At 47.7% G+C, this 12,701-nt stretch overlaps 1 protein-coding gene and 2 pseudogenes across 2 annotated transcripts; 1 reads left to right on the top strand and 2 right to left on the bottom strand.

Annotated features, from left to right (window-relative positions):
* The first annotated feature begins 3,287 nt into the window (after positions 1 to 3,287).
* Positions 3,288 to 4,292, top strand: LOC121836704 (annotated as a pseudogene).
* A 189-nt stretch (positions 4,293 to 4,481) lies between these two features.
* Positions 4,482 to 5,671, bottom strand: LOC8033152 (annotated as a pseudogene). The gene has a single exon (XR_003920705.3). The product of XR_003920705.3 is annotated as an uncharacterized LOC8033152 (transcript).
* Positions 4,482 to 12,399, bottom strand: LOC8033151 (testis-expressed protein 264 homolog). The gene is made up of 3 exons (XM_002402735.5): positions 12,102 to 12,399; positions 8,794 to 9,015; positions 4,482 to 6,417 (listed from the first exon to the last, which is right to left on the bottom strand). Exons 1-3 carry the CDS (start codon positions 12,360 to 12,362, stop codon positions 6,076 to 6,078), a joined length of 825 nt encoding a protein of 274 aa, XP_002402779.3. The 5' UTR covers positions 12,363 to 12,399; the 3' UTR covers positions 4,482 to 6,075.
* Between the last annotated feature and the right edge of the window lie 302 nt (positions 12,400 to 12,701).

Genomic DNA, 12,701 nt, shown 5'->3' with positions numbered 1-12,701 from the left:
CAGAAGCACCGGTCACGTTGTGGATGCTAGAGGCGGCGCCATGTTCGTCGTCGGCGAGACGAGCAGAAGACCGCCGACGATGTGAACGATGGAGGCAGCGGCATGTTCGTCGGCGGCGAGACGAGCAGAAGCCTCCGAGCGGGCGCCAACTTGTCCGTTTTAAACTGTGTGGGGCCCGTAGTGGCATGGGGTGCGGCGGTTACTTTTATTGGCGCACTGGCGGAACGGACACACAGCGCCATCTGGTGGCGGTTGTTGAAACTGACGTGAGCAGCGGCCAATGGGAGCCTCGTTGCCGCGCGCCAGCCAATGGAATCTTTGGGGTCAGGGAAACTAGGTGCCGTTTTTGCGCTTCAAACTGATGACGTCAGCTCGCTCCCAAAGACAGTTAACCCTTTGCCTACCGCAAAAATTAAAAAAAAAAAAAAAAAATTTGAAAGTACTACCATATTTTTTTATGTGCCTTATAATTTTAGTATGCAATACAATGGCCAAAAACAAATGCCAAAATATTTATTATATGAGAAATCTTTGAACAGACTGCAAAAGAAAAAGGGATTAAAGTTCCGCTTCACTGCATTAATGCAGACAGTTCACGTCACCTTGCACATGGGACGTTCAGGCCGGGCGTAGCAGTACTGCTGACAGTTCACATCACCTTGCACACAAAGTGAATGCAGAACGTGGAAGGGCTGGAGGGGGATTTTCTACATTGATTCTAGTCATATGCCGACACGATGTCCTCATCGAAATCGGAGTCGTCCGAGCTAAAATCCAATAACTCAACTGCTTCGCTCTCGCTGTTCGATGAAAGATTAATTTCCTCGTCTTCTGAATCTGAAGAGACGTCACAATATCTTCGTTTTTGCCCCAATTTTGAGGCAAGATCGTCACTATGAATGCAGCAACCAGAAGTTGACGCCGCCATTTTTAAATTCCGTTTGCGTTGGAACAATTTTCTGCTAAATTCAGAAATTTACCAGGTTTGTATTTTCCGTGAAGTGCCATCTGTCCACGGCAAAGCTCACTAGAAACATGTGGACTAGCCCAGTTCGCCCATGATAGCGTATTAGAGCCCGAATCAATGTGGACGAGCCCAGCTCGTCTTCGGGAGGAGCGGTACAAACTGTGGACAAACCCAGGTCGTCCATGGTAGGGAAAGGGTTAATGCTTCAGCATTAAAAAAAAATGAAAGCCGTTTACAACTCCTTGAAACCCAGAATAGAGCGCAGCTCTTGAAGAGGAGAAGGGGAGGGTATACCCCTTTTCCCTCCTCACCACCTCGTCCTGCATGCTGCTACTCCCTCCGAGCGGCGTCATTGTGAGGTCACGTGACGTCTCGTGACCTCACGGGGCTTGTGTGACATCACGGGGGTCATGTGACCTCGCAGGTTTTATGCGACCACGGGGTCACGCAACTTCCGATGGATCACGTGACGTTATCGGGGTCACGTGGCTTCACGGGTCACCCGACCTTACGGGGGTCATGTGACCTCAGGTTACGCTGATGGCGACGCCGCTCAAGCCGGAAATGGGCGCTTAAGAGCTGCAATCTAAAATTGATATACACAGCCAAAAGGTCAGTTTTTGGTGACTTAGCAAATAATGGCTCAGCAAAATAGATCTGTCCAACGTTTTGCCTGTAACGTCATATCTCAGCAAACAACCCCCCCACTCCCCTGGCGTCGGCCGAATGTCTACCAGCCCCTCCCCATAAGTCCGCCCCTGCCTTCACAACCTTCTTCTATCCGACGGGTTAGACCCCAAGATGATCTGTTATGCAGTGTTCAGGGACCTACTCCTGCAATGCTGATGCACGTTGCCTCCAAGCAGGGCTCTCCGGTACAGCTGTGCAATGAGGCTGTTCTGTTGGGTCTAGATAGAGTTCCTGCCTATTGTTACGGTTACCTTTGTCATCATGTGCTGCCACATCTTAAAACCTAAGTCTCAGTCGGTTGCAATTATATTGCAGATAAACATTATCGTTATTACCAAGCGTCCATTTGTCACTTCCGAGGGAAACCTGACGGCTGTGTTTAGCTACCAGTAGACTGAGTGCATTGGACTCGTTTCACTGGACCTTTTGCAGAAACATCGGTTTGAGAATAAATGGATTTGGTACCCTCTCCCTTTTTTTGGCTGAGCAGAGAGGGAAGATGGTTTCTTTGTATTGACTTCGGGGCAGAAGAGAACCCACGATAGGGTCAAAGAAAAGTTTGGGGGAGCTGTATCTCGGTCACAGTGGCTCAAACAACACTCTTTACTGTCCCAATGTAGTGCTGCAGCCAGTATGGGATTGTACTTTATTAAAGTTTTAGTATTGGGTATAGAAGCAAACGCAAGCACTGTGCATTTGCGTTAGAGTTCAGTGCTCCACGCTGCACATGCGCGACGTCGCCATGCTCCAATCTAAGGCCTCGATTTCGGGCTCCCCACACGTGCAATGTAAAACGCGCTACGCCGACGCAAACACAAAGTGCTTGCATTCGCTTGTATAGGCAGTACTAAAACTTGCTACTGGTTCACCCGTTTCTAACGCCAATGAAACATGCTGTGCTGTATAGTGTGCGGATGTGCAAGCGGGTAGGCATTCCTTCGAACTGCAAAGGCTGAAAGTGGCAGAACGACGGCGCACACAAATTGAAGAAACTTCAGATGTTCTGGGAAGATTGGTTGTTGATAGAGACTTGCGGGGGTTTGCTCAGAACTCCGGAGAGACAGAAGACAAGACTAGACGCGCTTGTATTGAACTTCTTTATTTAAACATAAAAAGGATCACAAGAAAAGGAGCAACGGTTCTCTCGGCGCTTATTTTAAGAAAACTTCCGGCCAGCTAACTACGTACACCTGCAAAATCACGCCACACCTAATTTTACTTGAGCATGCCAGGGGAAGAAACAGTATGTAGAGCATATTCATTGTTATACGTGTCTGTGCCACGAAGTTCCTGCCAGAAGCTAGTGCTTCAGCCTCGGAATAAGAATGGTATGCCTTGTGCTTGTTATTGAGACAGAAAAAAGAAAACTCTTGGAGAAACCTCTGCTTTCAAGCAAACACGAGCAACAATTGTGGCTTCTTCCCGACATTCGAAACAGCAAACTGTGGCGCAAGATCCACGGTGCAGTGGAGAACCTAAAACCTCTAGGCATAGCCGCTGCAGGGATGTCGGTACTATATCGATGTAAGATATTAAATCTATGAAGCAACAACTTAACAAGGAATCATGCGGCTGGTTCCAAACACGCATACAACCATTATAGAAGCACTATACCTGTGCTATGCAAAGACGTAATGCACTCCAAATGTGCCGCACTTCCCGATGCATAGCCCACATCTCTCCATCGAGAAGGTCTGCATGTCTAGTTTTCGGGGGGGGGGGGGGGGGGGGGGGGGGGGGGGGGGGGAACGCGGAAGTCGCTCAATTGCAATTTACGGCAAGGTGGCGGTAAAGTCACTGGATCCTGGGAAAGTAACGCCAAGCTCCTCGTGTGGTCGCCATCTTGGTCCGTAAAGTGAGCAATTTCTCCTTGACCCCTACGTTCTTGGTGAGCCGATCTAGATTCGCTGGTGACGGGTAGCTTTATGGAGTGGTTTTTTGTATACCGAGATTTTGCTAACCACACACCGGCGAAATAAGCATACACCTTCGTACCACCACCAGATGCTGTGTCGGTGCTTGGAGGCACTGAAAAATCAGTTTACTGTATTGAAATACGCAAGAAGAACAATATAATTGTAAGAGATCCATGGAAAGGGGCATGAATAATAAGTTGATTGCATACAGAGTGCCAAAGAGTCTTATATTGGCGAGGAACGCCTCCAGTACGATGATGCTCCATGGCAATCTTGGCGCGACTGGTTTAGAACGACCCTCTGGAAGCTTCGAAGATTTCAATGGACCAAGATGGCGATTTCCATGGCAACGCAGACCGATTAGCCAATCGTCTTGCTAGGTTTGGGTCGTCTGTAGGTTAGTATCCGTTTGTGTCCGGCTAGCAGGTGGGAAGGCAATGGCGCTACCTTCCCAGGATTCAGTGACTTTAGGTGGCGGCAAACGGGGAGGCGCGGATAACATTTGGGTTTTCGACAGCGCCCTCCACGGGGCTACCGAGTGCTAAGCTTACATGCTCAGAATTTCAACTTTCCGGGTCCAGACGTTAACTGTTCCTCCTCACATAAATTGTCGCCGTTTACTCCTGCACACTTCACTTTACAGGAACACAGATCTGCGAGCCTCCTTACAGGTGGGCATGGGCCAAGCATTGGGAAATGCGATACATACAAACTCCTGAAATGTTTTGTCTTGCCCATGTGTTTCATACTTTTAATTGAAATGAATGCAGCCCAGCACACCGAAGCTCTCCACGTTACAATCCAGATCGGCCAAATTGTTTGTCTTTTTCCGTGGCAGGCCATGTCTCGCCAGACGGGAAAACACTGATTCGAGCAAACCCTGATTAAAATAACATTGGGACTGCAATCCTTTCCTAGTAGGCAATCCCGATAAGGAAAATTTATTAAACAAATTTTTCTTGGGTTTCTCATAGCTCCTTTATCGATGGAGTGCCACGACCATCTGAAACCAGGTTCCAGTAGGATGTTCACATATTGTCAAGAAAGTGCAGGGAGTACTTTCAATTACTTGGCACTTTTATCAAAGACCTTCCACAGGCTCGCAAGATAACGAGGTAGTCGTAGAGTAGTTTGGCTCTACACAGCTCTACTTTTGTCTACAATGTGCAGTAAGCGAGAGTTACACTCAACACTGTGAAGGACCATGTACCGGCCTGCATTTTAACATTAGGAGGCCTGTACATCTTGCTCCTAAGAAACTCTCAAAGCGGTGCATAAATTACCTTTCACTGAAAACTAGATAACTGAGGTCCTGTCCCAAAAAAATTCTCCACAACTAAAGTGATATAGACACCCACTATTAGAATGCCGACGTAAGAATGTTTGAAAGGTACCGCGTTTTACAATAATACTTGCGAGAAGTGATAGATATATAATGCTGATAACGGGACAGAGGACCTCGCAAAGCTTGTAATGTTCCTGATTATAGCTTACACGCAGGACAAATGAAACTGCTATATTAGCAGAATTTGACAAAACCACACGCGGAGTTTTAAGTCGATTACCAATTGTCTATGTACTGTGCCAAACTGCACCACCACAATGCCACCGTCACAGTAACTCGCACCACCAGCTGCACCTCAGTTTCCAACATTGCAGGAAGAGGCTGTAAGATTCGTTTGATGAGACATGTCCCCCCTATTAACAGAAACAATGCTTCCACAAAAATGGGTTCTGCTCTACTACATTTCACCATAACCTTGCAAAGGGCAAAAGTTGTAGCCCCTGGGAACCAACTGGAGCGACCCAGCGAAGGTCGCGACTTCTCTGCAGGGGAGGGGGCACACTTCAGTGGCACATTACAGCGTGCCTCATTCAGACACACCAATTTGCTCGGCGAGGCCATGGCAGTCGCCGTTTTCCGAGTCGTGCTGGAACGGAGTATAGAAGCACCTTGCAGCGTACTGGGAAGAAGCTCGCCCTCGCTAGTTGCTTGCACATAATGCAGCACAAAAGAATTCGCTACTGTTCTTTACAAAAACGGTTCTCAGACAGGCGCTCCAGACAACCGTGTAACAGGGCCCCTGCGGGCCAACATGTTCCCGTCAATACAATCAAACCAGTGTTCTCCAATAACTCGAAAACGAAAGGAGCAGTAATGCGGCAAGGAACAGCACAAACTCCGACGTGCCGGCTACGGCCCAGCACAACTAGCGCAACACGTGGTCAGCTCTACCCAGCAGGCACGAGAGCCCGTCGATACTTCAGCGTCGTCGTCTCAGTGGCCAAAAGACGGCAAAAGCGGCCACACCTGTTGAACAGGAGAAAGGCGCGCGTCCCTCGTGTCCGCGAGCAAAATAAGTCGACCGTCGGCTCCGCGAGCCCAGGCCGTCGGGATCGAGCGGCGACGTCAGCAAGATCGGGCAGTAGAACGGTGAACCGAAGACCCCAGAAACAAACGAGAAAACGGACAGGGACAAGGGAAAGCGTCGAAGGGGGGCCTCAGTTGGACGCCGTCTCGAGACGCAACTCCTCGAAGGAAGACGTGGTGCTGCTGCGGGATCCCCGCTCATGGTCGCTCTCCTCGGGAGCCCCGGTGGAGGCCCCGTTGTTGGAGGACGAGGCCTGAGAGTGGGCGGCGGGAGACGGAGAGGCATTGCCCTCGTCGTCCTCCTCGTCTTCGGGGTCCTCGGAGGCGGTCGTGGTGCCCGAGGTGGCGCCCTCATCGAACTCCTCCGAGGTTTCCTCGACGTAGAACTCGTCTTGCTTGGCCAGGGGGCAGACAAACACGACTCGGTCCCCTTCGTAGATCTCGATCAGGGGCCGGGCGCAGAGCAGCTTCTCCTGCGCGGGACGTGACGGAAGACGTCAGTGCGGTGTCGCAATCCAGATATTACCGTGCCTAAAACGCGTCTCTGACTGGTTCCAGGCACCATACCAATACTGGGGCGACGAGAAGACGAGGACAGACACGCGGAGGGACATTGTGTGCTTTTAGAGACTACCTCCACGCTCACTGACCATCGTGTCTTCGTCTTCCCCTATTGAACGTCCAAAAGATTGCACGTCACCTTTGAATTTCATGCGTTTCTTTGTTGTCGTAGAAATATCTTAATTTATACGTTCGGGGACAGATAATGCATCTCTCCAGGTGCTCTCGAGGCAAATAAAAATGGCGCAAGTCTTAAAAAAAGTTTAAAAAGTTGATTTCTTTCTAATGTTACGTCGGTTTGCCACTTGGTAGGTAGACGAGCACGATGGCAGCAAACACAAATGCTGCCCACTGGTTGCCTTTGTTTGCTTCGGTTACTTGACCTATAAAACTGAGTCAGTGATATTCACGCCCAATGCTAGCTACTACACTGGAACGTATCTTTCATGAGCATGGCTTTACGGCCATTTTACCTGACAGCGGCATTACTACTCTCAAAGGTGGCTCACACATGAAAACGAGTGCATTCTTTGCGCTAAATCTTACTTTTAATATATAGGGTGTCCCCAGCCACCAGGCTCTATCTAAAATTCCTTCAATAAATCTGAGCTACTCTTCCTGGTCCTGTCGCATGACAATGCAGATAGAGCAATGCTGGACACGAGTAGGTTTTCGAGGTACAAAACGGTTACCCTAGAAGGAGATCGAGCAGACTTTGGAACACGGCCTTCATTCTCCTTAGTGGGTAGTGGACGTCGGACATCTAAGCTGCAAGATCTTCGTTCATTGTACGTTGTCTGCTAGTTGTTAGCCGACAAAACAATGTACAGTTGCAGCCCACATAAAGGTAAACACGTGATTGTGAACTGCTCTGCACTAGCGGCGTCGTGAAGTGGTGGTGCATGTGTGTTTTACAAACAAAGCGTAGCAAGATGCGGAAACCATCGCAGCCAGAATTCCACCATGCTACCCAAAGCGGTCGACAATCTCGTGTTCACCTTTACAGTGAAACCCGTTTAGAACGAACCCACGTACAGCGAATTATTGTCAATATCGAACTCACAGAAAATTTAAACACAATTGCATGCAAAAAGTACTTTTTATAAAGAACAACATATTGGCTATATGAAACATTTTTCCCCCCCGGGAAGGTTTTCAAAAACGCGCAAACAATCACCTTCTAGCCCTTCCTTCCCCGCCCCGCCCCCGCCCGCCCGCCCGCCCCCCCCCTCCCCCTCAAGCGATTCAGAAGGAGAGAAAGCTAAAAATGACACTCTGCACGCACACACAGAAAAAAGAAAAACACCTTTTCATCTCAAAATGGTTGCTTACGAAGAGAAGCGATTCAAAAGGGGAGATACGCTAAAAACAAACTGCATGCATGCAAAAAAAAAGAAAAAAGTCTCCAGCGCGTTCTTACAAGGCGGAAGCGAAGAGATGAGAAAGAAAGAGAAGCTCTCGCCGTACAACGAATGCATCATGGAAGTTTGTTGTAAATGGTTTTTGCTATATCGAATTACTTGCTATATCGAACTGATCGTAACGGTTCCTGTTGTTCGTTATAAACTGGTTTGACTGTATATGGATCGTGACTATGCCCACTGTTGCAACTCGCAGATGACTCGGCAGTTCCCGACACCACAGCAATCCCAGTGCAAGTTACAGATGAACTTTGCCCGACTCTGTGTCTACCCACTGTTATCCTCCAATGAGAATTCAGCACTCGGAAGTTCAGTCTCTGTGTCTACCCACTACAGGATGTTTTCACCGACGTAATTTCATACAGTAATTTGTTGTTATGAACTGCATGGTGCATGTTGAAGGCGAGCATTCTGGAGATTCTCGTGACACCCACAAAAACACAGTGCACCAAAGCCCACAAGTTTTATGAGGATGACATCTAACAAAAAAGAGGCTCTGAAACGTCGGAACTTTCAGCGCGAGAAGCAGACATACTTGTCTCCCGTAAAAACTGTTTCTACACGGGCATCGCTGCCTTTAATCGTGGAACTTCCGGCATGCGGAAAAAAATTGTTTTGCTCTCGCCACACCACCGGAAGGTGATCCACGTTTTTATCCCGGCTGTTGCCGATCACTCTTTCGCTTCTTCTATACCTTTTTACCTTGTTCCTGGCTGCAACGTCTCACTTTTTTATTTTTTTTTATTTTCATCTTTGATACCGGATATGTGAACTACATGGCTGGGGGCAAGGCCAAACAAGAATGGTCTACATCCGAGACGAGGAGAACATGGCGAAACGCCGTGTAGCTTGAGGAAGGAAGCTCACCTTAATGTACTCTCGGAGCTTGGGGTAGACTCTGGCCATCGCGATCATGACGGACACGGAACCGCGGAAGGGGAACACTGTGGTGACTGCGTGGTCGACTGCGGGGAAGCTGGCAGTCTTGTAGCCTTCCGACTCCAGCTGCTGCTTCGCCTCCTTGGTTGCCGGCCTCTCCGTGTCATTGAGGACCACGCCTACCAGGTACCGCAGGTGCAACGTCTCTACCTGAAGGGACGAGAAATGGACAGTCTAATGGCTGGCTTGCGCACTTGCGACTGCTTAAGACCGAGTGGCTAAAACCTTTTGGGACCTCTCCCAACGAGAGGACACACCGACGCCACCTTTTGGGGTAGCTGTGGAACGCTCGGTATTTTTGTATATTTCTTATTCTCTTGCCGGTAACCGAGCTTGTTAGTGCACTGCTGCTTGGAGAATGTGGTGCGAAAGTTTGTGCTGCAGAACCCAGGGATCTCGGGTAAGAACCCCACCTCTGCCCATTTCCATCTGGATGAGCCTCGTACGAACGTGCGGTCTTGTACTACTGCGTCTTGCACGTTAAAGACCCCAGGCTAGCAGTGGTACTGCCACTGGCTAAATTTCTTGTCTACAGCCGAGACACCGGACGTCCATTGAGGCTGACCAACTCCTGGCTGCTTACATGCATGTACAACACTATTTTTAAATTCTTTTTGTATACAATATTTTTGAGCTTGGTTTGAAAAGCTTTGACAATGTTATGATTCCATGTTTTGGGGATTTATTTTTTAGCGAATCGGGAGATGTTATGATTGGCTTGAAAAGCTTTTGGCAACATAATAAATAGTATTCCGTGTTTTCGGAATTTATATTTCGGTGAACCGGGGGGACATGAGCCTTGATATACCCCAAAACACTGGGGGTGTGTTGGGGCTCATGTTGGAAAAGACAGGGCATGTACATGGAATCACCAAACTTCCAGCGAATGTATGCGTTACACGAACACTTGGCAAACACCCCCTGCCCTGCCCACGACAGAAGAAAACAAAATAAGGCGTGTGGTTCCAAAGAAGCAACCTTGCAGACGGTTCAGTGCTGGCTGTGTTCAGGCTCTACAGAAAATAAGGCCGTAGATAAAGACCTCTTCCCCCAAAACTCAGGTTTTTTTCCTTCAAGGACAGCTCTGATTCGGGGTTTTCGGTTTTCCCCGATTTTGAGAAAACCAGCTCAGGGTCAACTTTCAGGGTTCATCCGTATTTACCGAAAACACGGAACCTCAATAATAAACAGCCTCTCTCATAGATGGCGTGTACATTTGAACTTACAAATACCGCAAGACCTTCACTCTAGGGAAAGTGCAGTTCCGAGGTCTCCAGCCTTAGGCGAGGGTCTTTAACTTCAACCGGTGCCATGGCTCTAACTGCAAGGACGCCGGGTGCTATGGGCCCCATGGTGACCGTTTTTGTCTTGTGCCGACATTCAAAAGTATTGTAAACCCTTCTGCCCTCGCAGTCCCAGCCCTTTCACAAATCACAGGCCTTGGAGTATGCTAGCGAAAGTGCCATATCTGTTTTTGTGGCAAACTATTTTGCCTACCATTGTGCTTTTGGCAAATCAACCATTCACCAATTAAAAGAAAAGAAAAGAAAAAGAATGCGTGCAAGAATTTAGGGCATTTCGGCAGCTATTTTCTAATTACGGGCACTATATACTGGCACCTATACTTTCAATAGCACTGCACACAACTTGTGACACTGTCGCGTCTCGGGCTACGAACTGTCATTCTTACCGATAAACCGGTGTTATTGAATAGGTGCACCAAGTAGGGCTTTATAATGTTATGAGGTCTGCTTAGTGTTTTAGGTTAGTATGCCACAATGTGCATGTGTTTGTATCTGTATATATATTTAAAAAAAGGAAAAAAAAAAGCTGGTGTTAGTGTATTGTGCTATGCATTGAGCTCAGCTGATGTACCAACAAACACATTTCCCTGAAATGTTGCCCCTTGACAGTTTTGTACCTGACATTGCAAGCAAAAGAATATCGTAAAGAGCTGTTTCGAACGGCAATCGCTGGAAGGTTCGGGAATACTGCACGATGGCAGAACAGTTGAAGTTTTAGAAATATATGTTGTGACTGCCTGGAGCTGTGAGAGATTTTCCAGCTAAATGAAGGAAGAAATATAAAAGATAGAGAGAGACAAGGAACATACCCATGCACTCTGCTGCATACCAGCAGAGTGCATGTTTATGTTCCTTGTCTGCATCTCATATATTTCTTCCTTCGTTCAGCTGGAAAATCACACAATTTCAGAAATAATTCTATAAATGCCTATCAAGAAAACGAAGCATTGCGTGTGGCACTTGACATTTTAAAAACAATGTTTTTTGCTTTGTTCGTTCTTTTTGCGCCAGCCATTGGGCAGAAATTCTAAATGATAAAAAAAATTCCATTGTTTTTTTTTTGTTTTTTTTTAATACTAAAGGAATTTTGTTACCAAATGCGAACGCAAGCTACATTTCACACGCACAAAAGCCGTGAGCGAGCACAATCAGACATTTTGCTTTATCTCTCTGCTTTCCTTATCTTTCATTTTGAGGAGCTGGACAGCTGAGCGGTTTATATCAAAACTGCTCCCCTGAAAGACACATGAAAAACAAATCTGTATAATGGGTGGGGACAAAAGCGGAAAGGAACAAAGCCATCAAACTTGTTACCCACGATCTGCTAAAAAGTTTTTTTTACTTGCATATCCAAAAGATTCTTTTTCTTTTTTTTTCTGCCACGAGTATTCGGTCTTTGTGTGCGATAACGAATCAGGTTCGTACAAGCCAAGTCGGCGATAACAAGAGCAAAAGATGTTTACCGACTTTTAAATGCAGCGCAGCTTTCAAGGTTTTCACCCGTTATCGCCAGAAATAAACGTAAAAAAAAGGAAGATAATAAAACGCGGCAGTAACATTTTGGCAAGCCGCGCCGAAATCGGATTATTTTCGATGCTTTCCGTGGAACACGCAGCAAAAAAATGGTGACCAAAAACTGCGCGTCAGCATTGCCAAGACTGCAGACCTTGCTTCCTGACCGGTCTCTTGAGAATCACGCGATAAGGAACACGAACGTATCCGAGAGTGACAGCCATGAGTCACCTCAGTATACACATAAACAAAGGAAAGATGCGGACAAGACAAACAAAGAAAACGTTCCCTTCCAGTCGAGGCGACTGAGGGTAGCTAAAGTTTCCGCCTAGGGAACAGCTTCTGCCCACGACCGTCACCAAAACTGAGGCGATTCCTCGTTTACAAAGATCTCAACGAATCCCTCAAGAGCACTCTTACCTCGTTCGGGTCGTCATAGTAGACTCCGATGCATTTTAGCGAGGGTGCGATGCTATGAACTTCGGTGAAATGGGCACCGGAGTTCTTGTAGGATCCGCGGCAGAACTTGTACGCCACTTCGAGGTCCTTGAAGGGTGGCTTCTCGGCCTTAATGTCTATTGGCGCGAAGAGACCGCAGTACCCGAGAAAAGCGAGGATGCTCAGCAAAAGTAGAATTAAAACGACAATGATGCCGAGGAGCAGGGCAACATCAGTCTCCATCTTGAGCAGACGTTACCGGAAGTGGAGGAGAACTTCGCTTCCGTGTGACGACCGCCTGCGTCGTTTGGTAGTTCGGCCGCTGTTGTCGCGAACGTCGCTGCCGTCGCATCCGTCGCAGTTTCGGTTTCGGAAGACGTTGTGAAGCGGGAGATAAACGAGGAAAGGGAAAGGAAGGAGATCTGCAGCACAGTAGTTAACTTATTCAAAAGTTACAACCGATTTTCTTAAATCTTAAATGGGAAAATGGCTGCCGATCGACCTCTTATAATACATGCCCAGCTGAATGGCGCCGCTTACCGAAAACGGGCAAAAACGGGCCCCATTTTCTGATTGAAATTT

Source organism: Ixodes scapularis, unplaced genomic scaffold, assembly GCF_016920785.2.
Source record: "Ixodes scapularis isolate PalLabHiFi unplaced genomic scaffold, ASM1692078v2 PGA_scaffold2__306_contigs__length_199485367, whole genome shotgun sequence".
NCBI lineage: Eukaryota > Metazoa > Arthropoda > Arachnida > Ixodida > Ixodidae > Ixodes > Ixodes scapularis.
Note: the sequence above shows the minus strand (reverse complement) of the source record. Positions and strands in the feature narration are given on the sequence as shown.